This window comes from Colletotrichum aenigma (genome assembly GCF_013390185.1).
Source record: "Colletotrichum aenigma strain Cg56 chromosome Unknown KSG_Cg56_contig02, whole genome shotgun sequence".
Lineage (NCBI taxonomy): Eukaryota > Fungi > Ascomycota > Sordariomycetes > Glomerellales > Glomerellaceae > Colletotrichum > Colletotrichum aenigma.
The window spans coordinates 5540971-5567784 of record NW_023500908.1 but is presented as its reverse complement, the minus strand read 5'-3'; the positions used below and the strand labels follow the sequence as shown (position 1 = coordinate 5567784).

The window sequence follows — 26814 nt, the reverse complement described above, 5'->3', positions numbered from 1 at the left end:
TCCTTTGTCCGGGGCAGGCAGATTGTGCCTCGTTTTGGCAGTTGGATAGTCCACCGCGCTCAGACGTGCCATCGCTTCATCAGTAATTCCTGCAGATGAAAAGTGAAAACTCCAAGTACGCAAAGGGTAGGAAAGGGGGAAAATACTGCCCAGCTCGCTCTCGTTCCTGCATGGTTGGTCGGTCGCTAGCTCCGGGCGAGATTTCCTGCGCGGGAATGCCTTCACCGACCCCAAGGCACCGCCGCCCGGCTCCCGTGTATCCCGCAGCCTCTTCAGACGACGGAACCAGATCCGATAGCCGTCGACAGCAGCTCGTATCAGCCTCGTCTACCGACCCTATCCGTCCATATCCGCTAATTCACCCATTTTATTCACCCGTTCATGCGCCGCATGCCCCGAGCACCGTGCTTGCGCCCGCCCGAGTCAATCACAGCAGGGACCAGCCCGCCGAGCCCACTCCACGAGAGGGACAGAGGAGGAGGCCATTCCCATTCCCGGTCCCGGTTTGGCCAATATGACCCATTCCTCCGGGAAGGCGCAACGGCGGCGCGCTAAGACGAAAGACGCAGGAAAACCCACGATGTACCTCACCTACAGCTACAGCTACCCGTCGATGGATGCTAGGGCAGATCAAATGTGCCAATTTAAAATTTCCTTTTTTCTGTCCCCTGGGACTCGGGAGGGGGGGGTTTTTGGTCAAGGTCAGGGGCGTACCTTTCCGACGGGATAGCCTCTCATTTTGCCTTTTCGCCAGTCCCTCCTCTCTGCCTGCCTGCCCTGTCTATTCAACGGGATCCCCTGCGGGCGTTTACCGGCCGTGGTCTAGACTACTCAAAATCCAGGTCGCGACATCCACAGATCATCAGAACTACCGGGCTGCGATAATGAAAGCAGCGTAGATGATAGTACGTGCATGTGACTTGGCCCAATAGATACCCCGGAGTTGTGGGAGAAGAGAAAAAACTCTAACAAAACCCCCAAAACGGGACAGGGATGGAAGGGATATAGAGTGCCGTTGTTGATATTTTGGCGTCGAAGTTGTGATGGGACTTGGCAACGTAGCATTGGCGCTGGCGACACCAACAGCCTGGAACCTACCACCCTACTACACCCTCCCTTCCAGATTGCGCACATATAACGCGGACGAAGCTGTCACAAAAGACGAAAAATAGGTACGAAAATCTCTTGCCTTTCCCGGCAGGCAAAAAGATGGTTTCTGGAAATTAAAGAAGAGCGCTAGCTTTGTGACTATGATCCACGGTTTCCACGGATGCTCGGGAGGAGATGTCTCTTTTTTTTATATTGCCACCAGTAAGAAGGCGTTCTTTTCTCTGATAGGTACGCATATGCAGTGTACTCTTCATAGTGGTATTGATATTCCCCTTGAGTCCATTGCTCACGACTCGCCAAGACCGGCCCCCATGCTGAATCTCTCGGCCGATCTCAATCATCACAGGGCCCGGCCTGTCATCGGACCAGCACACGGGGCCACACGGACACGGACACACCTCTTTTTTTCGAACCCCGCATATTGGGGGGGACCATTCAACCTCAAACATTGCACACTTTCAGCCTCCAGGGCTTCGGGAGATCAGGGGCCACGGCAGTCTCCGAAAACAATGTGAAGAATTGATGGCCCCCCTCGTCCCCTTGTCCCCTTGTCAGGTACCATTGCGGCTGCCCGCTGCTGGAGCACCTGTCAAGAAAAGGCCGGGGGTGGGGTGTGGATGTGATTTGTTCATGTTGCTGCTAGTCAGCCGCAGTCAATTTGTCACAAGCAAAAAAAAGAGAAGTACATACTGCAAGGAATGGAAAGTACTGTACAGATCATTGAGATTTCGGCCGGGACTCGATTCTGCTGCCCGGCATGCCGACCGAAAGTTGACCGACCACCCTCGTCGGAGTCTGTGTGTCCATTACATCAAACCCGATATAGGGTCCTGTCACAATTCGACTGCAGCCTAGCCAGGCTGGCCGGGCCGGGCTGCTTGTTTCAAGCGCAACGGTGTTTTGGATGGACTGTCGTCGAAATATCACTCAGTCGCGAGAGAAATAGGAAAAAATTGGGGCCGGTGGTTGACCTGAAAACCGGCGGTCAAAACTCTAAGTTCGCGTCCCCCGATAGCGATTAGTGGTGATTCTGTGTGTACTTGATGCAAGGCGCCGTTGACAGACGCCGTCCGAGCACAATGGGAACAGACGCACGTCCAGATCAAATAATCAGTCCATGTGTTCGGTCCTGCTGGAAAGGAGGTCGCGTGTTCTACGCTGTTGGGGATGGATCGCGTGGACGCGCGCCTTGGCTACGTACGACCGGCGCCGGTAGGGAAGAGCTAATGAGGAAGCCGGCGGTGGCGGAGGATGGAGAGGGGGATCCGCCGCGATCGGGATGACGGACGTTGACGTGTGAACAAACACGATGCCCCGTACCACGGCGCACAGAACAACGGCGTAGGCAAGGCAGGCCTGCTGGACGGACGGACTCTCTCCAGGGTTGGGCATGTTGCGATGTGGTTGGAGATCCGATGTGTGTAGATGGCATGCAGATTAGGTGAACAAGTCAATCAGGCCAGGCACAGACGGGACGAGACGGGCATCATCATCGGGCGAGTGTACGCATCAGGCTATGTTTCCGGACCGAAGGAGAGAGGAAAGAAGGGTTCGAAACGTGGTGTTCTCAGCAGAGTTTGGGCCCTGTGTGTCTGTCTGTCTTTCCTTTCTCGATCCCTATCCCTATCTCTCAGACAATGGAAGCTGACCCGAGCTTCGATGGAAGCCCTGTGCCTCTACCCAAAACAACATGACAAGAAAAAGGAGGCTCTCGGGCAGCCAAACCCTGGTGAGACCGTTCAAGCTGCTAGGAGTCAGGGTCGGCAGCTACGTCGTACCTTAGACGCATACCGCAGGAAGCTAAGCACGTGTGGCCCAAAACGGCGGGGTGGGCGGTTGGATCCGTTCGGCGGTACTCTGGTGGGCTCTCCAGTCTTTCACGAGTGTGAATCAATCACATTTTGGGACCTGGAAAGAGATCCCAATTCCCACTTTGATGGATCTTGGCATCAGCGGGCGACGGGCGGACAGGGGGGGCCGGGGGTTACCTACCTTAGGTTCAGTCTAGTATTAGCAAGGGCAGCACCGGCAGCACCAGTACCAGCACCAGCACCAGCTAGCAGCCCTGGGAGTACTAAGCAGAGAGTGTAGGTAGCAGCAGCACAGAGCAGCATGCCGCCCCTCCCTTTTGCCCTGGACCAGGCGAATGGCGCCGTCCCCAGAGGGGCCGGAATAGCGCCGTGCGGTCCCTGACTGTGGCTCAGTGGGTGACTTGCACTGCTCACTCTGTACGCAGTAGAGCAGGAGCCAGGTGCTGGAACAAGGTACTTTCCATTTCAGATAGCTTCCAAAATAGCATAGCACCACCAAGCAACCTGGAGCAGGAGCAACAGCATCACCTAGCAGCTGCAACACGGGTGCACCGAGTCGAGTAGCTGCTGCTGCTCGCAGCTCCCTACCTTAACGGACCTGACGACATGGAGGAGACATGGAGACATGGAGACATGGTCATGATGTTTCACGGCCGACTGCGGGCGGCACCTTTCCTACCTTGCCTACCCAAGTCGGTGGACATGGACACGACACGACACGACACGACCATCACATATCTCTCTGATGGACTCCTCCTTTAAGGCGCACCGCCGCCCGGACTGCTCCTCATCCCATGTCGACGCTGTCTTGATTGGGTCTTGAACATCCCATCGTCTGCTTCCCCCGCATATACACATCGGCCACGAGGGCATGTAGGTTCTCGAATTTCTCGAAGGGCACGCCATCCAAGACTCACCTCATCCAAGACGCATGCACTCCACCAGCCAAGCACTCCCACGCCAGACTTTGACGACGACAACGACGACACCACAACCTTCTCCGACACACCAGCACCACCAACACCGAGTATCGCACCTCCACAGCCACTCAGCTACGCAGCCGTGGCAGCCTCAACCAGTCACCACGCCCTACCACTCCGTCCATCAATCTCTCTCCCCGCAGATCAAGGACAAGTCAAGACACGAGCAGACGAGACACCACACACACGGCGCACACGAGCCTCCGGAGCATTCGCACTCCAAAACATACCGCAGGTGCTTTCAGTCACCATTGGTCGCGAGCAAGCCGCACATCAGCTGACTCGGCCAGCCATTCCCTAGGTTCTCCTACCTGCTGCGCCGGCTTACCAAACCGTCTCGACGCATATCGCATACGTCTTCCGCCCCCTCGACTGTCTTGCTCTTCCCCGCATTTCACAGGCACCACACCATTCGCCGCACCGCACGGCACCTCACGCGCGCAACGGGTGTGATAGCTGAACCAAGCCAAGGGGGAGGGGCGGACCACCAGCACCACCGCTGCCCTGCCGCCGCCGCCGCCGACCGCGACATACACCTAGCACCCACCATTCACGGACAGGACAGGACAGGCAGCTCCAGTGCAGCTCGAACAAGCAAGCATCCACGCATCACATCGCATCCATCGGCCATCCAGCCCTCCGTGCCTCCGAACCTACCTTTGACACCGGCACCATCCACACCCAAGTTCCCGTCGAACCCTACCTACGCCTTAGCTCCGTCCCCTTGCTGGTGAGGGGCTGAGGAGAGAGAGAGAGAGAGAGAGAGAGAGAGAGAGGAGACGGCGTCACGGCGAGTGGACTCTGGCTACCGACCGGGGGGAGGCTGGGCCCTGGACTGACTGGGACTTATTCCTTGCCTTTGCTTCCCGAGTCGATTTGCGGTCGGTGCGTGCTGCTCGCTCGCTCTGCTTCAACCATCACACTACCTACCTGTTCGTACCAACCACAAATCCTCGACTCCACCGCGAAATCTCTCGCTCAAATCCTTTTGACGTTCGGCAGCCCCCTGTGACGACCTACTTGTCTGCACCGTTCCCCCTCGACCCTTTTCCTTCTCATTGCGTCATGTTCGAGTGATGGACGACACAGATTCTGCGAGAAATGCTGCGAGCAGAGCGGGCTCTGCAGAGGTCAAGGCCGAGTCGCCAGGCGCAATCAGCAGCAGCAGCAGCAGTCGACACCAGCATCATCAGCAACAGTCAGCACCCGGAGCATCGTCTGCGCCGCCAAAGAGGACAGTATGCGACCACTGTCGAAGGAGAAGTACGCCCATGTTCTGTTCCACCTCCCAGTCAACTTCCGTGCCCCGTCTACCATCGTCGTTATTGTCGGGCATTCCGATCTGACTTGCCTTGCTTTTTTCTTTACCCTCCCCCTTCGGCCGTCGCATTCATGAACTTTCGTGCGATCCTACCTCTTCCCAGCAGCCTGCCTCCGGGACAGTCAATTTGCCGTTTTCATGGTACCAACCCGCCTTGAGCCGCTGCGCTGCTGCACGTCATCATGATCATCACCCTACCACTACCAACATTCATCACATACCTCAGTCACTGTCAGCATCTTGGAATTTCATGTCTCTCAACCCCTCACCCCCGCCGCCGCTCTCCCCAACTGCGCAAGACAAGGCATCGTACTGACAGTTTACAGGAATACGATGCGATGGCAAGTTTCCCTGCGAGCAATGCGTGCACGCTTCTCTCACTTGCAAGCGCGATCATGTCCCAAAGAAGAGGGGCCCGAAACGCGGGCATGGGAGGGTGATTAATGAGCTGCGCGCCAAGGAGTCGTCCCAAACGCACCCGCAGCAGCAGCAACGCCATCACCACCAACCAAACCAGAGACCGTTTAACGGAGAGAATGCCCTCGAGAGCCCTACAGAGTATGTGCGGCGTCGCTTATCAGCAGCTTGCCCGCCGCTGAACGTGGACAGCGTCGACATTGGAATGAGCGGGAGTGACATTGGCGAAGCCGCATCGCACGAGCACTCGTCCAACGCGTCCGCAGCATCGACCCCGCCGAGCTTTTGGGCTGCCGTCACCTCGAATCCCGCACACAGCCAGGTCCCGGAACCCAGGGGCATCTTCTCGAGCGACGAACTCCGGCCAAGGACGCGGAACTACTTCCACATGATCCCCCAGCTGATCGAGCTGTACTACGAGCACATCTACCCCATCATGCCCCTCATCTACATGCCCGCCATGCGCGAGACCATCAGCCGCCCGATGATGACCTCGAGCGAGAAGAACCTTGTCTACGCCATGTGCGCACTCACCTCGATGCACATGTCCGGCAAAAGCATAGGCGCCCCAGGGCCCACATCATGGGAGGTAGTCGGCCGCTTCTTCCTGGACGAAACAATCTCGACAAGACAGTCGTACGACTTTCTTGAGGATTTGTCGCTTTCCGCCGTGATTTCGTCGTTTTACCTAAGCACATCCTTCTTTGAGATCAACCAGTCGCGGAAATCGTGGTACTACCTGCGGGAGGCGTTGACGAACGCACAGGATCTAGGACTGCAGGACGACTCGACATACTACGGGCTTAGCCGGGAAGAGACACTATGTCGGCAGAGAGTCTTTTGGATTCTCTTCGTTACAGAAAGGTTAGTTTCAGTCGCTCATCCCAGTCCCGCGTCTGTTCCCGCAAGGGCGTATCGCCGAAAAGCTCCTGACAACTGCTAACGCGCCGACCCCTCGACTGCAGGTCTTTTGCGATCTTGCGCAACAAACCGATCACATTCAAGAGGACACCCTCTCTGCCGACGACGCGACACCCATACGAGGCGCCGGACATTCACGCCGGCTTCTTGCAGCTCGTTTCATCGTACACACCTCTCGACGAATCGTTCGTGACCGCATGGAACGAGGGGTCCGATCCCCGCGTCAGCGCGACAACCTTTTTGGCGCTGCAAAACCTTCTATCCCTCCCTCCCGCGTTCCTCCGACCGCGGAATGCGCGGGGTTCGCCGCCATCGCAGCACCAACATCAGCACCAAGGGCAATTTGTCGGGTCGTTTGGAGCGGCGTCCGCCAGCCGAGATGCGGGCGGACCGGAGCCGACAGACATCCAAAAGGCGGACTTGCTGATTACGCAGCAGTGGTTGCGGCTGATTGTGTGGCAGTCGTCGATGCGGCAGGGCCTGTTAAGCTGGACAAACCCGGCGGACTCGAGCGGGCCGTCTGGTAGTGGCGTGGGCGGCGGAAACAGCATGTGCTTTTCATTTCCCCTCACGGTCGCCCGCGACACGGCGTCGATCCTGGCTAGTTTGCCGAGCAAGGCTGTCGAAGTGCACGGGATGGGCATCATGGAAAAGATTTTCGAGATTGGCACATGGTGCGTAAATGTGCTCGGTGCCTGCGAGAGCGTCGGATTCCAGACGGCCATGGACTTTACTTCGGGTGAGATGGGTGTGCTGGGCAGTGGGAGGAAAGGAGCGAGCCTGGACCCTATTGAGTTCTTCATCAAGACGCTCAGCGCGAGCGACAATTCCAGAAAACAGTTTGCAGACAAGCTGCTGACGGCCGCCGGCGAGAACCCAGGGAGCATGAGGACCCAGCTCAGCCCGGCCATGTCTGCAGTGGGTTCCGTCGCTGCGGCGATGATGGCTGCGCACAACCAAGCACACGGCGTGATGGAGGCCCCAGGGTGGGGGCAGCAGAGGGGGACCGTCGTCGGAGAGGTGTTCGACGAGAACGAGGAGAATAACGGTAGCCAGCCCGTCCTCGACCTGACCGGCCCTCCGATGCACCACCAACAACCGGGTATGCAGAGTATGGGGCTGGGCATCGATCTCGGCGCCGGGGAGATGGGCGGCATGGGTGGAGTTGAGATAGACGCCAACAGCGTGGACCTTATGAGTCCTCTCGGACTCACCCGAAGCAACTCCGATATGGCGGGGATGGGTATGGGATTTGAGGCTGCGTGGAGCCCAGGCAGCGGCGGCACCGGCCCAAGAGAATATCCCGACCCGGGTCCACCACCCGGGTACGCTACCCATGCTACCCACCGCGAAGGATACCCGGACTTGGGCAACGGGATGATGATGCACGAGCGCATGGCAACCGGCGGGGGTCCCGTAGGAGGCCCGCCGCAAGGCCCCGGCGGTGGCGTCGACGGCCCGAACATGGGCGACCGACAGCAGCAAGCACAACCACCACATCAACCAGGACAAGGCGACAACGCGCCATACGACAACAGGAAACGGGGGGATGAGGGCGGCGGATACCGGAACGGCGGCATGGTCGGTGTTTGGTAAAGGTCATCAAAAACGTTTTGCCAGCGGATTTCAGCAGGCGGTTCGGGCCGGTTCGTTTCTTTATACAATACCTCTCTCTTCACACACATCTGGTCTAGCAAAATATCGGGGAGCAGTCGGTCGGTCGGTCGGGCGATGTCAATGGCGATGTCATAAAAACAATCTAGGGAGGAATCTTCTTCCGGCGGCTATACAAGCATTTCTGGGCGGGGGGCATCTGCGTGTACTCTTATTCACCATCGGTCCAGTGAGACCGGACGTGGTTGAAGTAGATCTAAGCGACATGTTTTGTCAAGTGTATACATGTATCATAAGGGTGATGAATAAACGTGGACGTGTCAAAGATCTTGTTGTCAATGGTAATGTCATCTGGGGACCTTGACTCATGCGGCGGGCGACCGACCCCATATCTCCGAAGTGGATCGCCGTCTCGGCCGACGGTGCGCCGGGTGTGCGGCACATTCGTTGCAGGATCGATATGTTGGAGTCTGATGCAGCTTACGTGGTGACTCCCAGCACTCCGCGATTGATAAGACGGGTGACTCGGTGGCTGACTGCCTTCTCAAATAGGAAAGCCTGCCTTCATAGGCAAGATGAGTGTGAACGAGGATATTTACCTATCTAATTCGCGATATTGCCTGTCTCTGTCAGGCTTTGAGCAGCACCAAAAAGTGTCTAGAGGAACAGAAACAACGACTGCACAAGATGGCAGATTTAGCGTCTGTCCCGGCACAGCATCACACCATCCTCATAACTCCGCGTCTATGTCTTCGGGCAGTGAGGACGGGGGACCTGGCGGCTGTGCATGGGATGAGGGTTGACGCGGCGGTGATGCGGTACATGTAAGTACGCCTTCTTTTCTGCCCCCTCTCTCACTGGGAAGCGGGGGAGTAGGAATATCCTTCGGAAATGATTCAGCTAACGGGAGCAAAGGCCCGGCGTCGAAACGGAGCTTGTCGCGGAGAAGTCCCGTAGTGTGGAGCGGGTTAGGATGATGATGAAGCCGGACATGTTTTCGTTTGCGGTGGTTCTACCTTTACCTGCCCCCTCTCAGGAGAAGAACGAGGAGGGGGAAGGGGAGGTTGTCGGTTTCGTGGGGATAACCTCGCCCCCGCAGATCTTCTACATCTTTGCGCGTGCGTCGTGGGGAACGGGATACGCCACGGAAGCTTTGAGGGTGTTTTTGGGGGAGTATTGGGGACGGTTTCCTGGCGGGTTGAAGATTGAGGCAGATTCTGGGTCGCACGGATTGGACAAGGATGAAGGGGGAGATTTTCTGGAGGCGCATGTTCATGATGGGAATGTAGGCAGTGAGAATGTTCTCCGAAAGTGTGGGTTTGAGGTCGTCCGGGAGGGAAAGACGATGGCGCATGGGGTCGAGGTTGGGACGCAGGTTTACCGGCTGGACCGACCTCAGCAGACGTGACATCACGGAAAAGACGTTGCAAGACCTGTAAGTGAGACTTTTATTCTTAACCCGCCCAAGTTCATACCGAAACAAGCCCAAGTCTATGCCCAACGCCAGCCTTTGTATACCAGGTGGATCATGTCCCATCCCGTCGTACGAAGATGTATGAAGGGGTATCAAGATGTAGCAATAGCTCAAAGATAGGAATCGAAAGCAACATGCCGCCGCATCGCCCTAAGCATATACCCTCCAAATGACCGCTTCCTTAATTTCTTCCTCCGCGTCTTCCACGATTGCCGCGACCACCGGAACCAGCACTGCGTCCCTCACCGCCGCCACCACCACCGCCCCCGCGTCCGTGACGGCCCTTGGGCATATCAGGCACGACAACCAGGCCTCGAGTGCCTCGCAGGCCCATCTTGCCGACGGTGCTCTTGCCAATGGGCGGCGTCTCAGGGCTGCCAAGCGCGTCGCGGGCAAAGGTGTTGCCCTCCGCGACGAGGTCCTCCTTCTCCCACTTGAGCTGCTTCATCCAGTTCTTGTAGTAACCGAGCCAGGCTTGGTAGATCTTAGCCTTTTGTGCCTCATCGATGCGCTGCTCTGCAATGCTGTACACCTGCTGCGCAGAGGAAAGCTCGGCTGCGCGCTGCTCAAAGATGATTTCCTTGAGCTGCCAGCGGGGGAAGAAGTCCTCGAGCTCCGTCACGATGAAGATGCCGCGGCCCTCGGCGCCAGCGCGGGCTGTGCGGCCCAGGCGGTGGATGTAGGACTCCTTGTCTGCGGGAATGCCGACCTGGAAGACGGAGGTGACGCCGGGAAAGTCCATGCCGCGGGCAACAACGTCGGTGGCGACGAGGACACCAGTCTTGGCATCGCGGTAGTCGTTCGTCGTCTTGGTGCGCCTGCCTTGCGAGATACGGGAGTGCAGGACAGAGGCCGGCGGCATGCCGGGAATGTTGGCGAGGATATCGCCGTAAAAGTCGGCGAGGGCGGCGGTAGGGGCGAAGACGATGGCCTTGAAGGTTTCGGGGCCAACAAAAGCAGCCTCCTCGCGGATGGCGCCGACCATGGCGGGCGCAACTGAGGCAAAGTTGGAAACCTTGATCAGGTGCTGAGGAACACGCTCGTGGGTGTTGGCCTCACCGGCGGGAATGGTGGAGATGAACTTGTAACCCGGGGAGAGGACGAGGCCTGCTACTTGCTGAACGTGGGGGGCGATGGTGGCGGAGAAGAGCATGCCCTGACGGTTCGTCTTGGACTTGTCGGGCAGGGCGCGGACAATGTCCCTCAGGGCGGGCATGAAACCCATGTCCAGCAGACGGTCGGCCTCATCAAGAACCAAGGTGTCAAGGTTGCTGAAGGAGTCCCGGATGTACTCGTTGGCCATGTGGTCGATGAGGCGGCCAGGTGTAGCGATGAGGATGTTGCAGCCCTGAAGGATCTGCTTCTCCTCGCGGTCCTTGTTCGTACCGCCAATGGCGATGCAGACGCGGTACTGGGGAAGGCGCTGCAGGAGGCCCTCTGCCTCCTTGGCGATCTGCATAGCCAGCTCGCGAGTCGGTGAGATGACCAAGAGGGAGATGCCACCTCCGCGGCCGCGGTTTTGCGTGAGGAGAGTCTGAATGGCAGGAAGCAGGAAGGCGATGGTCTTGCCGGTTCCCGTCTTGGCCTGGACCAGACAATCGCTGCGCTTGGGGGGGAGGAGCTCATCGAGCGTGGCGGCCTGGACGGGCATCATGTGGTCGAACTTGAGGTCCTCGGTGATGGCCTGGACGAGGGACTGGTGGACGCCGACCATATCGGCGAACCTCGGTGTGTCCTTGGGAACGGCCTCAGTAAGGGGCGGCGTGGCAGCCTGGGGGATTGCTGAAGATGGGCCGGGCTGAGCTCTCTGCTCGCGCTGGTCCTCGTCTTGGTCCTGGTCCCGGTGGTGCTGCTGGCGACGACCGCCGCCACCACCGCCCGATCTGGGGTTGTCATGACTGCCGCCACCTCCACGGCGGTTGTCACGTCTAGGATGACGACGGCCAGCGTTGTTTCTTCCGCGATCCATCTTGATGTGGTTTGTTCTGGTGGAAGATTGGAGTCGTGGGGATGTTGTTTTCTCACGGCGCGGGAATCTAGACCGTGGTTGTTGTTGATGTGAAGGGGGGAAATTTTCCCAGTGACGACAGGGAAGTGACGAAACTGGTCTAGTCTTGGTTTAGCGTCAAGCGATAAGCTGCGTCGGGAGGTGCCGATAAGGAAGGTTTTAGGGGTTCATCTTTCACCGCCTGCCCCACCTGCCCGCCTCAGTGGATACGGGACCGTTACTGCCCCGCGAGTTTCTTTCGGCAGCATCGTTTCAGGTGCAATTGTCTTCCATGCGTACCTACCTTACGGCGAACTCAGGGCTGTACATCCATTCCTCAGCCTTGTTCATCCCTGGCTGTACCGCGACCGTCATCTCATCTCAGTGCTGCCAGAAACGCACACCACCAGCCTGAATAACGACTGACATCTGTCAAATCATGCACCCAGACGACAAGCCTTCTACGGTGGGGCGCTGACGTTTCAAACCCCACGCCGACACTTCAGCATTTGTGCTGGCGACGCTCGTCGAATAACAATGATGACAAGCCGGCGATGTTTAGAACTGTCTCCAACTTGCAATATGCATGCGTGTTTGTGTTCAATTATGAATTTGATATCCCTCTAGCCTAGCAATCTAGAGAAGACGCTTCGGCCCGAGATCTTAGTCCAGGGGCACACGAACATGTCGCGAACTGATCACACTTCTTAGATCAACATCGCCCAGAAGGATTGATGCCGTTTGCAAGTAGCGTTGGTCGCCTCGAACATTCGCCTAAATGCCAAGGAATATGCAGACACGCATGTCCAACCAACCAAGTTGCCCTACGCGCCAGCGAAGGCTCATCTCGCCACCCAATCATGAGCCACCTCGCAAACGTGGACGTCTCGGGGGCGCCAACAGCAACATGTGCTCCCCCATGCCCACAAAAACAATGTCATCCGCCTTGTCCCAACGTGACACAATCGCACACCAACGATTTAATCCGAGGCCCGGAATAAACCTGTGAGACGCGTTCTGCATGCTGTGCCACCCTGGAGCAGATAATTCCGGCCGTTGTAGGGCCAGATGGTGCGCGTCACCTGTGTTGGTGTGCTAGTCACCCCCTGTCTTTGACCATTTTCGTGATCATAAGCCACAGCCGCCTGTTGGTTCTCTTTGGGGAGAACTTGGGCGCTTCGCTCAAACGATGGGACTCATAAGCAAGGGATGTCCGTGTGCTTTCTTGCGAAATCGAAATGATGTGCATGCAAAAACTAGCTCTCCTCTCAACGCATCGGTCGCTGGCTTTCTCGTCCTCTTGACATCACCAGATTACAAGGTGATAAGTGACGACAAACATCGTCCAAGTTACGTATCACGGCTTCACAAAGCTGTCCCTCGATCGGTGCGTCTTCCAAAATTTTATTCATCCCGAAGCCCTTTCTGACTGAAGGCTTCTCAAGATAGATCTGAAAGTTCCTTGCATTTGTTGATAATCAGCAAATCACACGGCTCAGGCCCAAACCCGGCGGTTGCGATTTTCGAGATGGCAAACCTCAAATTCAAAACACAACCTGCAGATGATGAGAAACATAGAATGGCTCAATATCAAACGTCTCCTACAGCAATCCTGCTTCATTGGGTTCTTTCTACAGCCAGGTGGCTGATATGGTTCTGCTTCAGCTGGACCACTTCAAGCGCTTTTTTCACCATATTCGTTCTCGGATTACCGTTCGGTCGACAATTAGAGGGTGCTTTGCGGCTGGCGTACCACGTCGTCAGAATGGAAATGGGGCAAGCATACGCGACCTATCCAGCGGGAGGGGGTACCATTAGGCATAAGCAGTCGAACCTCGAACATTACAGCTGAATTCGGGTTTTTAGGTAATGAGTTAGGATACCATAATTTTCGCACACATTGATAATCAGCATGAAGTTCTGATTGAAGATAATTGTATGCGTTTTGCTATCCGGGCGGATATTCCTGGCTATTCGGGCGGGTAGTAAGCATTAACCATGACAGGGACAATAACAAAGATAATAGCGACAACTATAGGAACAGGAACGACAAGGACGATAAGGATAACAAAGATAACAAGGATGACAAGAACAACAAGGACGATAGGGATAATTAGAATAACAATAATTATAAAATAACTATTAGACCTAGTATAACAGTTATCCGTCCGGTTTGCCAAAGTATCCGCCCGGATGGCAAGACTCACTTGCATTATATCGATATCTAATTCGTATTAAGCTGTGTACTTCTGCTGTCCACAGGGGGAAGACCTCCGGACGACAGGTTTAGATGTAGGACACTGGACGGTGATTACGACGTTCACATTATTCCCAATCATTTCATGAAGTCTTAGTGGTTGAGATGCAAACATCACTTTTAATTCTCCCTCGCGAGGCACGTGATGCTTTCCCCGACTTCGGGGCTTTAGCGGCGCGTTACCAACGACACCGAGCCAATCAATCTCGATGTCTTAGCAGATCATCTCCTCTCGAGGGATTCCATTCTCAACGTGGATTTTCCTCTCCGGTGCACTTGACTTCTTCTCATAACACAAATATATTTCTTCTGGCTGCGCATGCAATCGGCCAGCAAATATCAAACATGACGTCTCAACATCAAAGCTTCGAGCTTGACAGAATGAGTCGCCGAGATCGCGAATCTTCGCCTGCCATCACCATGGAACGCCAAGAAACTGCAGTTGAAATCGAACAATCGCCATTGCCTCCCGCTGACAGGGGAAAACAAGCATGGCTCGTCTTGGCTGGATGTTCACTGATTCAACTTCCCGTATGGGGTGAGTTGCTCTTTGGGCATCGCTCAGGTACAGCGGCTAACGGTTTCCCAGGCTATTCTCTCGCCTATGGCGTGTTCCAAGAATACTACGGCAGCCACCCCAATTCATTTGAAGGCGACACCAGCAGCATCGCCGTGATTGGCACCACAATGACGGTACGTCAAGCCCAAGAAGCAGGCGCCCCAACATGTACGGATTTGCGAAGGGTATCATGTATCTCATATCGCCCTTCACATTCACAGTCCTCAGTAGATGGCCTCGTCTACGCCCCTGGTTCGGCCCCATTGGGCTGATCCTCACAACAACTGGCTTCCTCATGTCCTCGTTCGCAACGAAGGCTTGGCAACTGATCGCAACGCAAGGAGTGATCTGCGCTCTCGGCTGCGGACTCATGTTCACGCCGACAACCCTGTACCTCGACGAATTGTTCATCAAGCGGAAGGGACTGGCTTATGGCGTTATGTGGGCTGGAAAGTCTGCGGCTGGGGTAGGAATTCCGTTCGCCATGGAAGCGCTGTTGCAACGGTTCGGGCCTGTACCCACACTTCGCGCATGGAGTGTTGTCACGGTATGCGCCATTTCTCAGCCTCAATGACTCCCATGCTTTACTCACATTTCAAAAGGTTCTTCTATCAGCCCCTATCATCTACTTCCTCAAACCTCGAATCCCTCTCTCTCAATCGACTGGTGTCCGCCGAATTAGTCTCAGCTTCATCCACCTCCCCTCCTTCTGGATGCTGCAAATCGGAAACATCCTCCAGTCCCTCGGGTACTTCCTCCCATACACTTACCTCAGCACCTACGCCGTCCAGCAACTTCACGTTTCCACTACTATCGCCACTACTCTTCTCGTCTTGATCAACGTCACCTCCATCCCAGGTGGCATCGTCATGGGCAGCCTTGGAGACCACCTGCGCGTAACGACGGTGATTCTCATATAGACCATCGGGTCCGCGCTGGCGGTATTTCTGTTTTGGGGCTTCTCGAGCCAGACGGCGTTACTTGCCGTGTTCAGCATAACTTACGGCTTCTTCGCTGGTGGGTTTAGCTCCACATGGTCGGGTGTGCTTTCGGAGCTGAAGGATCAGAGCCCAGCAGTGGATACGGGGTTCATCTTTGGGCTATTAGCTGGTGGGAGAGGTATTGGAAATGTGATAAGTGGGCCGTTGAGTGTGGCGTTATTGACTGGCAGCAGATGGGCGAGGGATAGCAAGAACCCGGGGTACAGTGGTGAATATGGGGGCATCATTTTGTTCACGGGGTTGACGGCGGTCCTGGGTGGTTGGGGAGCGTTGGGTAGAGTGAAATGGCTGTGTGTGCGGTGACTAATGAAGCTGAGGAAATTCATTTTGATATCAGGATAGTCGAATGGCTTCTTTGGCTCTCGAGGGAACATAGCTCTCGGGTTTTTAATATGGGGCGAAGTTGAGGACTGGCACCTTAGAATGTCGCAAAATGGTCACACCATGGAGGGTGTTGGGTATCTCAGCTTCAGAACGGAACTTGACGAACCTGTGGCCTCAGATTAAGGACATTACTATATATGAGATAATGGGTTTGCCTAAGGTTTAGTGTGAGTTTCTTATGAAAAAGGCTTATAAATATAATAAATGTATAGCTAGTCTACTTATCTATCGCTAAGCAAAGCGTAGTTTCTTTAGCAAGATACAGCCTATTTCTACTACGTTCGAGCGACTAATTTTCCTGTGTGTCCATCTACTATGTATAACTACTAAGCATACCTATCGTTATTGCTATTGCCGTCGTCGTCGTCGTCGTCATCGTCGTCGCTGTTATTGTCGTTATTATTGTTATTATTATTCTCGTCGTCTGTCATCGTCGTTGCCTCTATTGTTTCAGGTCATACCATGGCGGTCAATCGCGGTCACTTAGTACAGAAGATGTAGTCGCAAAGACACATGAAAATCAGGCAATCTCTTTAACAGTTATTGCTAACTACCCCCTAGTCCTGAGTTTATACCGACTTTCCGTAAGCTCCTCCACCCGGACTCTCTGAGTTCATTGAGTCAGTTTCGCACATGAAAAGATTGGGAACATGATTGTACTTACTTATGATGATATGGTCACCCTTGCTCATCTGACATGTGTTCTTGCCTCCCAGGTTGAAGTCTCGGAGCCCATACTCATCCTTCCTGATCCAAAGGTTCTCGCCAGGGGTACCTGGCTCCCCTCCGCATAGCCCAAAAGGAGGCACAGAACGTCGCTCACTAAGAACGCTGACTTGCACATCGCGGCGGAACTCGATATGACGGATGCAGCCATCTCCACCCGCAAACTTGCCTTGGCCGCCGGAGCCTCTCCGAATACCGAATTCGTGCAAGATACAAGGATAGCGTCGCTCAAGAGACTCGGGATCCGTGATTCGAGTATTGGTCATGTGAACGTGAACACCGGACTGGCCAGCCCACGTCGGACCCGCGCCAGCGCCGCCTGCGATTGTCTAGAAAATGGTCAGAGAACTGTTCGGTGGCAAAGCTTCAACCAACGCACCTCGTAATAACCGAAACCTGGTCTCGCCTTGCCTTCAATGACTTCACCCCCGTACCCAAATGTCAGGTTATTGCACGTTCCCTGGCTGGCCGCGGCCGCCTGGAACGCCCTGAGGACAAGATCTGTAACTCTCTGCGATGTCTCGACGTTGCCTCCCACAGTTGCTGCCCCTAGAGAGGGCGAGAGAATAGTGCCTGCTGGAAGAACCACATTGATTGGTGCAAGACATCCCTGATTGAGAGGGATGTCTTCTTTCACGAGTGACCTCAGGACATAGATGACTGCACTGAAGGTGATGGCTCGTGGGGCATTGAGGTTGCCATACACCTCTCGACTGGTACCGGTGAAATCAAATTTGGCGGACCCCTCATCACGGTTGATGTGTATCTTCAGCACCAACTTCGATCCATCGTCCATCTGATCTTCTGCTTCCAGCGGTAGACCGCTAAACTGGTCATGAACCTGTCGTAGAAGATTTCTCACGACCTTCTCAGCGTTGTCTTGGATCCCAAGCATGTATTTCTGAACGCTCGTTAATCTTCAGACTCCGTCTAGAACATAGTTGCTAATTGAACTTACTTGTACCGTAAAAAGACCGTACTCCTTGATTGACTCGTGGATCAATCGAATGCCCTTCTGGTTCGCGGCAATCTGAGCCTTCAAATCGCTAACGTTGTCACTCCATGTTCTCGTCCCGGAAGAGCCAGGGTAGGAGGCAGGCTTCTTCAACATGATCTCCGCCAGCCCCACCTCATCGAACTTGCCGTTATTGACAAGCTTGAACGAGGTAAAAGACGCCCCTTCCTGCCAGATTTCCTTAGAGTGTGGCGGCATAGATCCTGCCGCAATACCGCCAATATCCGCGTGATGGGCTCTCGACGCTGTCCAGAAAAGAACTTCGTTGGTGTGTTCGTCAATCACAGGAGAAATGACTGTGACATCGGGAAGATGTGAACCGCCAGCGGCAGGATGGTTCGAAACCAGGACGTCGCCAGGGCGAAGGGTGTTGCCCCATCTTTCGGCTTGGTAGGCCACGGCATAGCTCATCGCGCCGAGGTGGCACGGAATGTGCGGTGCGTTCGCGACAAGGCCACCTTGAGGGGAAAAGATTGCGCACGAGTAGTCAAGGCGCTCTTTGATGTTGATAGAAACCGACGTGAGTTGGAGCGAACGCCCCATTTGCTCCGCTATGCTCATGAACCGGTGACCAAAAACGGAGAGCTGAATGGGATCCACGACATCAGGATCCTCCAAGGCCGTGTCCTTTAGGGGCATCTCTTCCCGATCTAGCAAAAGATGCCTCAGAAGCACGGTAGCTGCCCATCCTGGCTGTATGAGGATAGTCTGCGTTTGATCGAGAATGATCGAAGGACCCGGCACCTTGTCCCCCGCCGTAAGATCTTCCAGCTTGAACAGTTTCACCTCATGCCACCGGTTCTGACTGTAGACCCTCGTGGTCTTCGCACTCTTCGTCGGTGGCGCGAGCCTGATGTCAACGGCTTTGAGTGCAGAAGAAACACTCATGTTTTCCGTTCCTGCAGTCTTGCCAAGGGCGCGGACTCGGATATCCTCGACAAGGATCTCGCGGTCGAGCACAAATCCAAACTCTTCCTCGTGCTGTTCAATAAACTTCCGGGAAAAGTCCCAAGAGTCGATAGGCTTCTGGGTCATGAGAGAACTGTTTGTGCCTTGATACCGGAGGTTGAGGTACAGCTCATACTCGATCTGTTTGTCTGTGAAGCCTTGGGCGGTGAGTGTCTCGCCAGCTTCTGCAGTCAGGGACCCAAACTCGCTGGCAAACTGTGCCTCCTTCATCTCTGACAGCCGTGCTGCACGAGGCCGTTGTATCTCATGCGTCAAGTCCGCCAATGCCATTCCATATGCTGAGAGGATCGAAGAGTACCGATGGATCACAACCCGCTGGATGCCTAGTGCCTCGGCAACATCACAGGCATGCTGGCCTCCAGCCCCACCGAAGGTGGCCAAGGCATGTTCTGAGGTCCGTATGCCTCTTCCCTCGGTTAATGATCGAATCGGCCTGCTCATGCTCTCATTCGCCACGCGCAGGAAGCCACTCGCGACTTCCTCGGGGGTGAATGACTTTCCCTCCTCCGCGTTGATTTTGCCGGTCAAACTCTTGAAAGCATATGCTGCCGCATCATAGTCAAGAGGCTCATTCTCTTCAGGGCCAAAGATTGTCGGGAAGTATTCGGGGCGAAGTCGTCCCAGGAATAGGTTGGCATCGGTGACTGTAAGGGGACCACCTTTTCGGTAACATACAGGCCCAGGATGCGCTCCAGCAGACTGTGACTTGTCAGTTATCTCATCTTTGAAGTAAGGATTGGGTTACTCACATCCGGACCAATCGCGAACAGACCGTTCTTTCAATGCAAGATCGACCCTCCACCGGCAGCCACAGTGTTGATGTCGAGCTGCGGAGTCTGCAGGGTTACCTATGCAAACTCGGTCTCGAAGACATGGTCGTATGTACCCGAGAAGCGACTGACGTCTGTCGAAGTTCCTCCCATATCGAAGCCGATGACAGGCATCTTGTCGTCAGGGCCGTAGCACGAGCGCGCAAAGCCAATCACCCCTCCTGCAGGGCCAGAAAGAAGAGCTCGCAGACCAGAAAACTTCTGCCACAGGCACAGACCACCATCGCTTTGCATGAAAAACAGCTTGCCAGCTACGGCGTCCAGTCCGCCCTTGAAGCCGCTGCCGAAGTTCTCGACATAACGCCGGATCAGAGGCGAAAGATATGCATCAGCAGTCGCAGAGTTTCCTCTAGAAACCATTTTTATCTGATGTGAATCAGCTTTTTTTTGTCTTCAGAATACAGCTGGGGATAGGCTCACCGTAGGCTGAAGCTCCGATGAAACGGAGACCTCGAAGCCCATAGACCGAGCAAGTTCGGCAACTTGGTCCTCGTGGTTGGGGTAAAGGTAGGAATGAATGAAACATATGGCTAAGCTGTTGAATCCTTCGGTTTGAAGATGTCTCAGTTGCTCTCTGATGACTTCAATATCGGGTCTCTTCAAGATTTTGACTGGTTCGCCTGTCAAGCCTTTGACCAGGGCATCATCGCCGTTGATGTCTATGGGTTCCTTTTCGGGATTCTCGAGAAACTCTTCCATCGTGATACGCTCATCAATTTCGACCACGGTGTCGTACAGATTCTGAAGCTTGTGTATGCTCAAGTCAAAAATGTGAGGTCTCGCTTGGTTGCCAATGACAAGCAGGTCGCGAAACCCCTTCGTAGTCAGGAACGCGACTCGCTCACCTTTGCGTTCGAGCAGTGCATTCGTCGCAATAGTCGTGCCCATTCGAATTGACTCGACGTCTATGATATCCAACGGCTCGTCTCGAGGGAGTGACTTTCCTCTGAAGTGTGCTAGTACACGACGAATTCCTTATGTCGCAGCGTCATTGTAATTACGTGGGTCGACCGATAACAGCTTGAAGACCATCTCTGGCTCAGAAGAGCCGGGAATGTAGGCATGTACATCTGTAAACGTACCGCCGCGATCTTAAGAGATGGGTCAGCGCCCATTTTCTTACATTACAGCAGCCCATCTGGGAAACTTACCGATCGCAATTCGGATTTTCCTTTGACTGTATCCAAGTGAACCCATCTTGACGTGCAAAACGGTGAGGTATTCTCAATTTCTTTGAAGCAAACGTTCAATTTAGTGGACCTCATCACCATACACCTTGGTGCCTGTATTGCACGTGTCGGCGTTGGCAAACCGACCGCCGGAGGGCCCCACAATGGCCGAGTTCGCTCTCGGAGCCCGGCCCCGATGCACTGTGTTCCGATATAGGGAGATCAGATACGAGCAAAAAGACTGAGTCCAGCAAGTTGGGGCTGAGAAGCGGGAAACCAACCCGAAGCAGCTGAGATAAGCCCCGAGACGTAGCATCAAGATCCCCTCATCTCGGGCAAGAATACTCGGTATTTTCGGTTACAACCAACCGTCTCGGTAAGCTGGCCGGTTATCGCAACAGGTGCGAAAGGCGTTGGGAATGTCTTCCACAAACCATCGAGCTTATCAGATCGTTCATCTCTTCAATCAACATTCTCCACATCATTTTCGTGTGAGATCGTCATGAGGTAACTTTCTCCTTGGCGGCTCGGGAACGCGATGCGAAGATGTCAATGCACCTTTGGTCTCCGAAATTGAGGATGAAGATGATTGTTACGGGATTGAATCACCATCTTAGGATTGAGCGTTGGAAAACAATAACTTCTGGACAGACTGTCGTGTAACTTAGGTTTCTTTTTCCATCATTCCCAACTCTCTATTCATGAAACAACTAGCTATCATTGACATTTTGAGGCATGTCGAAATCGGACCAAGATATGCCTTTGGAGGATGAAAGCAATATGAAGTCGGCCAACACGCAAGATGTTACTGAGCACAACGCAGGCTCCTCTCCCTTTCAGATCGACCGAGTTGAGGAGGCGAAAGTTGTAAAGAAGATCGATCTTGCGATTACCCCTATTTTGTTTGTTGTCTATCTTTCATGCTTCATTGACAGATCAAACATTGGTACGTACAGACATGCATCAGTGTCATTCATTGTATGTAATCTCACTTACCTCCTCGCAGGCAATGTAAAAGTTGCAGGTCTTCTTGATGACATTGGCGCAACAGAGCAACAATTTTCGACTGCCGTATCCCTCTTCTTCGTCATCTACGTCCCGGTTGAGGTCCCCGCTGTCATCCTCGTCAAGCGCTTCGAACCAAGATTCGTCTTGACCATCCTTTGTATCGTCTGGTCGGTCACCAAAATTGCTAATGGCCTGATAAAGAACATTGGTGGACTATACGCCTGTCGGCTCGTCCTCGGGGCCTGCGAAGGAGGCTTGTTTCTTTCCCTCAACATGTACCTTACGATGGTTTACAAACAAGACGAGCTAGCGAAGCGCACATCTTATCTTGTCTCATGCACGGCACTATCTGGCGCTTTTAGTGGGCTCCTTGCCTATGGCTTGCTACAAATGGATGGCGTTGGAGGGTATGCAGGCTGGAGATGGGTTTACATCGTCGAAGGAGCTTTCAGCATTCTTTGCGCGTTTGCAGTGTGGTTTGGTCTTCCCAGTGACATACGAAAGGCGTATTTTCTCAATGAAAACGAACGTCAACTAATGGAAGTTCGTCATCAGGAGCGTTTGGACTACATGGGAAGCGAGGAGCTTGATTGGCAGGAGATCAAACTTGCGTTCTTGGACGCAAAGACTTGGCTATCGTATGTAAACTTCGAGTGCCTGGGGCTGTTCACGTCGGTACTGACAAGAATTTAGTGCTTGGACCCAGTTCTGCCAAAACATTCTCACCAATGGCTTTGGAACATATTTGCCCTCAATCCTGCGAGCCATGGGACATGGCACACTGGCGGCGAATTACTTGACTATTCCAGTCTACTGTCTAGGAGCTTTGGCCTTCTTCGCCTTCGCTTTCATATCTGACAAGTATGGGAAATGCGGTTTCGTGAGTTACATGGTTCGTGTCAACTCTTACTTGGAATCATGCTGATCGATGGACTCAGTTTTTGTTCGGCACGAACATCCTGGGTGCCGTCGGCTACGCGATTCTTATCGGTGTCAGTAATAACGCCGTGAAGTACTTCGCCTGCTTCGTATGCACTATTGCTGTTTACAATGGAACTGGCCTCAACCTTGCCTGGCTCAATGTCAATATGGCCCCGCAGTGTAAGCATTCCACATCAATCCTTAGTTCGGTTAGCTGGCGGAAAGTGTCAAGATCGACGAGCCACTGCCATCGGCATCCAGCAGACTATCGGAAACTCGGCCGGAGCGGTTGCGGGACAGATATACAGGAGCTCCCCATACTTGCTCGGCAATAGCTTCTCTCTGGGCGCCATCTTTGTTGCGGAGTGTCTGGTTATGATTCATTGGTTCTACCTGAGAAAACTGGAAAAGGAGAAGAAAGTGATTTTATCTGGTGAGACGGAAGACCATCGAGAAAAGAGGACCGGAGATCGAAATCCAAACTTCAGATATCGTCTCTAAGCCTCCAATCCGCTAGGCAGCCAGAATTAGGATGCACTAAAGTCTATCATTCAAAGCTCAATGCGCCGAATGTATCTACAGCATCATTAGGTTTAAAACATAATATTTATGTTACTACAATTGAGGTTTCAAACATTCAATCCAAAGTGTATTCAGGAAGCTGCCGAATCCACTTTCAATGCATAATAATTAATAGTCGCTAACTAGCTAGTGTACCTGCTTTTCAATGTCATTCCGAAAAGGCCTGTTTTTGCCGTCCTTTTCCTATATGCTTGCTATCGTCGTTATTATCTTCAATATCGTTGTCTTCGTCGTCGTCGTTATCGTCGTCATTATTATTCTTATGATTATTGTCGTCGTTGCGACTATCTTTGGCCTTATTATTATTACTATCGGTGTTTCTATTATTGTTATAGTCGTTATTATCAATACCCTCAATTGAACTAAAGAGGGGCATCGGATACACAGGAAGAATAGCCGCAAAGCTCCAGGAAAAACAGGCGGTCTCGTCGTTTCAACACTAAGTCCCATTGCGTCATAGGAACCCCGCCATGTCCCATAAGCTCGCTATCCAAAAGCGGTGAGATTCTATGTGTTAGATTATCGTAATCAGCCCTGATTTCCGTAAGTGGGCGAGGCGAACCAGCTTTTGTCGGATAGTAGCTCATTGTCATACCACGACTTAGCCGATGACTTGAATCTGGCTTCCGGACCAGAAGAATACCGCTGGGCTCTCCGATGCGTCACTTTGCTGGCTGGATGTAATACTGACGACGCTCGCTGTACTCTGAGTGAGTCCACGTTGGGTCAGTGCAATGGGAATTACAAGGCACTGTCGTACACTTGGGGTGATCCAAACGACAGGACTCAGATCTACCTTGACGATCGGCCTTTCAGCGTGACAGCAAACCTCAAAAGTGCACTGCATTGTCTTCGACTGTCTGACAAAGACCGAGTGTTGTGGACGGATTCGATTTGCATCAATCAGAAGAATATTTCGGAGGTCAACATCCAGGTTCAAAGAATGTGGGCCATCTACAAATATTCTTCGAGGGTAGTAGTTTTCCTCGGAAGGGAGGCGAGAGGCACGACAAGCATAGCTGGCCTGCTCAGAAGGCTAACAGCAGATGTTTCGCCGAAAGATTATCGAGCAATCACATCACTTCTTCAAGAAAAGTCTGAAGCAGCCTCGTGGAAAGCTTTGGACGAACTTATGAAGCGGCCCTGGTGGAACAGAGCATGGATCGTCCAGGAATTGGCTGTGCATGGAGAGGTTGTCTTCATCTGCGGGACAGTTGAGATTCCTGAAAGCATTTTTGGAAGTGCACTTGAAATCCTGGTCGACTACAGATTCAACGCCATCGTGCCCAAGCCGCTACAGTACTTCGTCCGGCACATAGCTTCAACACCCATTAGTCATCTATGGACTGTCAGAAGGGCGTATCAAAAACATGGGTTGGACGAACGAATGCGAGATCCGGCAAATATGCTGTACCGGTTCCGTGGCTTCAAATGTTTTTTGCAGTCGTTTTCGCCTGACAGGCGAAGACGCTGCTTTGAAGCCATACAACAGAACAGTGGAAGAACTTTATAGAGACGTGGTGCGCGCCTCGTTCGAAACTTCCGATACTCTTCAGATTCTCTGTCATCACAATCGAACCATCCAAGACATTCCTGGTTTGCCAATACGCTGTCCTGACCGGACCGTCATGCGGGGGCGGAGAATACTTTTGTGGCCAAATGGACACAATGCGGGGGGCCAGCGACATGATCTCTCCTCGATTTGAGGGTAATAAGCTGTACCCAAAGGGGAAACTCCTGGACATGGTTCAATGCCTGAAGACATTTGATCACGAGATTTCCCACGACAACGCCATTGTCTCCCGCTGTCTTGAAGCCATCGATTGAGGCGCTTGAGGCCAACTCTGGGGCCGAAGAGAAACCCCGTACTTCGCTGGACTCCTTCCGCGCGACGCTCGTCGGATCTCCAATAAGGAAGAAAGGGCCGTCTCAAAAGTCAACAGTTCTGGGCCCGTCTGACGCTGATAATCTTTGGCACGCCTGGTACGAACACATGACGAACCAGCCTTCAAGCGAGTTGCGTGGAGATGCGAATTTATACAACGACGCATTGTACAGCACGCTTTGCGGACGATCTTTCTTCTTGACTGGAGAAAGGCGATTCGGTTTGGCGGACATTCCGGTCCAAGTCGGTGATTTGGTAGAGGGGCTCCTAGGTAGCAGAGTTCTTCTTGCTGTCCGCGAAAAGCTACAGGCAAGTTTGACAAGAATTGAAAACCACTTTGAGTTAGTGGGCGAATGGTAACGCATTCGGAATTCCTAGAACAGCCAAATAGCGCATTGCTAACGTCTGAAATATAGCTCTTGGACGGGTTCATGAACGACGAAGCCATGAAAGACGATTGGCTATTGTCTGGAATATGTCTAATCTAGGTTTAAGATCAGCTTACCTAGCCATGGACGCAAATTATGGACTATCCCAATGTAACGCTAACAGTCCGCGGCTCATTCTGTCTCCAACGATCCTTCAAGACTCTTCCACAACCCAACCTCCGTGAAATCTGGTCATCACTCTTCCGAACCCAAAGAACGTTATAGAACTCCACGACTTTATCGTCACTCGCAGCCTCCTCTGGAAGTATAAGATTCTTGTTCCACTCCCCAGCAGGCAAAACTTGATAACCAAAGTCGTCCGGGCCACGTTGTGAAGAGCCAGTCCACCATCCGTCAATATCGTACTCAGCTTTGAAGCGTCCCCCGCTGTAGTATGGACTTCTCTGGAACACCTTTTCCTCGAAGCACATTCTGATGTCTCCCCATGTCGCAGTTCCCTCCGAGATTGCGATCATCTCTATCCCCAAATCATTCCCGCACTCAATCTTCATACCTTTCGAAGATCGGCTGGTCCATCCGAACCGTGCACAGTTGAGATTTTCTGTGACGCGAATAAGTCCCGCAAAAACCCCTTTCTGATCCTGAAGAACAACAACCTTTGATGATTGGTGCAATCTTCGTTCGTTCATTGCTGGGTCCCAAAACACATGCATGCTGCACCTAATGTTTCTGGGTTTCACCAAGAATATTTCTAGGGCTGCTGCAGGTGCAAAGACTGCCAGTTCTGTATCGCATGATAAGAGGGCTGGCTCATCCCTCAGAGGCATACTATCTCCAAATACTCTGCGCTGGGTCGTATTATCGTCGCCAGGATCGTCCGTGTTGCCATTGTTGTAAGATGATGTAGAAGCTTCCTTCAGGAATAAGACACTCTCTGGTATATCTGGAAGGGGCAAGGTCTTGTCAACCGAGACATGTTCTTGTGCCATGTTGCTAGCCTTCCACCTGACGAGATTCTTCAGCTTCCAGGAACCAGCCTTAGGTATTCTGATAGTATCGCTTTCATCGAGGCAAAAGCTGGGTTGGAAGCTCCATGGATCCACAAGACACTGCCACCCGCACCATGCCCACGACGGAAGGGAAGGCTTCTTGCTAGAAGAACTGATTCTTCTACGGCAACCTTTCAGTGGCTGCCAGAGAAGCGCATAGTCCAAGAGTGCCACAGGTAGCCCATACACAAACCCGCCCGGAAAAGCCGGAGCAAGTTGGTTTAGAATGCCTGTGCATGCCAAAAGACCGTCCTCTTCATGAGAAAATACCCGTCCGTTGTATGGGCAAATCAGATCCATATACAACCCAAAGTCTAGATACGATGGCGTCCAAAAGCGTCTTGTGAGGGTCCGTTTGGCCATGTTGGCAGCGGCAATCGAGGTATCTTCGTCTGGCGTTAAATGATCCATGTCCCAGACCGCGCATCCGCATTG

The 26814-nt window shown here is 53.4% G+C and overlaps 6 protein-coding genes across 6 annotated transcripts; 4 read left to right on the top strand and 2 right to left on the bottom strand.

Moving 5' to 3' along the window:
- Positions 1-3852: 3852 nt before the first annotated feature.
- On the top strand, positions 3853-4635 carry CGCA056_v003519 (uncharacterized protein; the record flags this gene model as incomplete). Its single annotated transcript, XM_037318776.1, has 2 exons — positions 3853-4136; positions 4191-4635. 2 exons carry the CDS (start codon positions 3853-3855, stop codon positions 4633-4635), a joined length of 729 nt encoding a protein of 242 aa, XP_037183822.1.
- Positions 4636-5404: 769 nt separating this feature from the next.
- Positions 5405-8156, top strand: CGCA056_v003518 (putative sucrose utilization protein SUC1; the record flags this gene model as incomplete). The annotated part of the gene is made up of 4 exons (XM_037318775.1): positions 5405-5447; positions 5549-5780; positions 5832-6503; positions 6605-8156. The coding sequence occupies 4 exons, from the start codon at positions 5405-5407 to the stop codon at positions 8154-8156; spliced, it is 2499 nt and encodes an 832-aa protein (XP_037183562.1).
- Positions 8157-9829: 1673 nt separating this feature from the next.
- On the bottom strand, positions 9830-11617 carry CGCA056_v003517 (ATP-dependent RNA helicase MSS116; the record flags this gene model as incomplete). Its single annotated transcript, XM_037318774.1, has 1 exon — positions 9830-11617. The coding sequence occupies one exon, from the start codon at positions 11615-11617 to the stop codon at positions 9830-9832; it is 1788 nt and encodes a 595-aa protein (XP_037183561.1).
- A 2695-nt stretch (positions 11618-14312) lies between these two features.
- On the top strand, positions 14313-15371 carry CGCA056_v003516 (Fujikurins efflux protein; the record flags this gene model as incomplete). The annotated part of the gene is made up of 4 exons (XM_037318773.1): positions 14313-14430; positions 14482-14585; positions 14636-14998; positions 15054-15371. 4 exons carry the CDS (start codon positions 14313-14315, stop codon positions 15369-15371), a joined length of 903 nt encoding a protein of 300 aa, XP_037183565.1.
- Positions 15372-16405: 1034 nt separating this feature from the next.
- On the bottom strand, positions 16406-20573 carry CGCA056_v003515 (Uncharacterized protein; the record flags this gene model as incomplete). The annotated part of the gene is made up of 8 exons (XM_037318772.1): positions 16406-16443; positions 16501-16891; positions 16942-17463; positions 17521-19245; positions 19449-19742; positions 19797-20320; positions 20378-20467; positions 20528-20573. 8 exons carry the CDS (start codon positions 20571-20573, stop codon positions 16406-16408), a joined length of 3630 nt encoding a protein of 1209 aa, XP_037183564.1.
- A 752-nt stretch (positions 20574-21325) lies between these two features.
- On the top strand, positions 21326-23005 carry CGCA056_v003514 (putative transporter; the record flags this gene model as incomplete). Its single annotated transcript, XM_037318771.1, has 6 exons — positions 21326-21491; positions 21552-22191; positions 22247-22433; positions 22492-22654; positions 22707-22894; positions 23000-23005. The coding sequence occupies 6 exons, from the start codon at positions 21326-21328 to the stop codon at positions 23003-23005; spliced, it is 1350 nt and encodes a 449-aa protein (XP_037183563.1).
- Positions 23006-26814: the final 3809 nt, after the last annotated feature.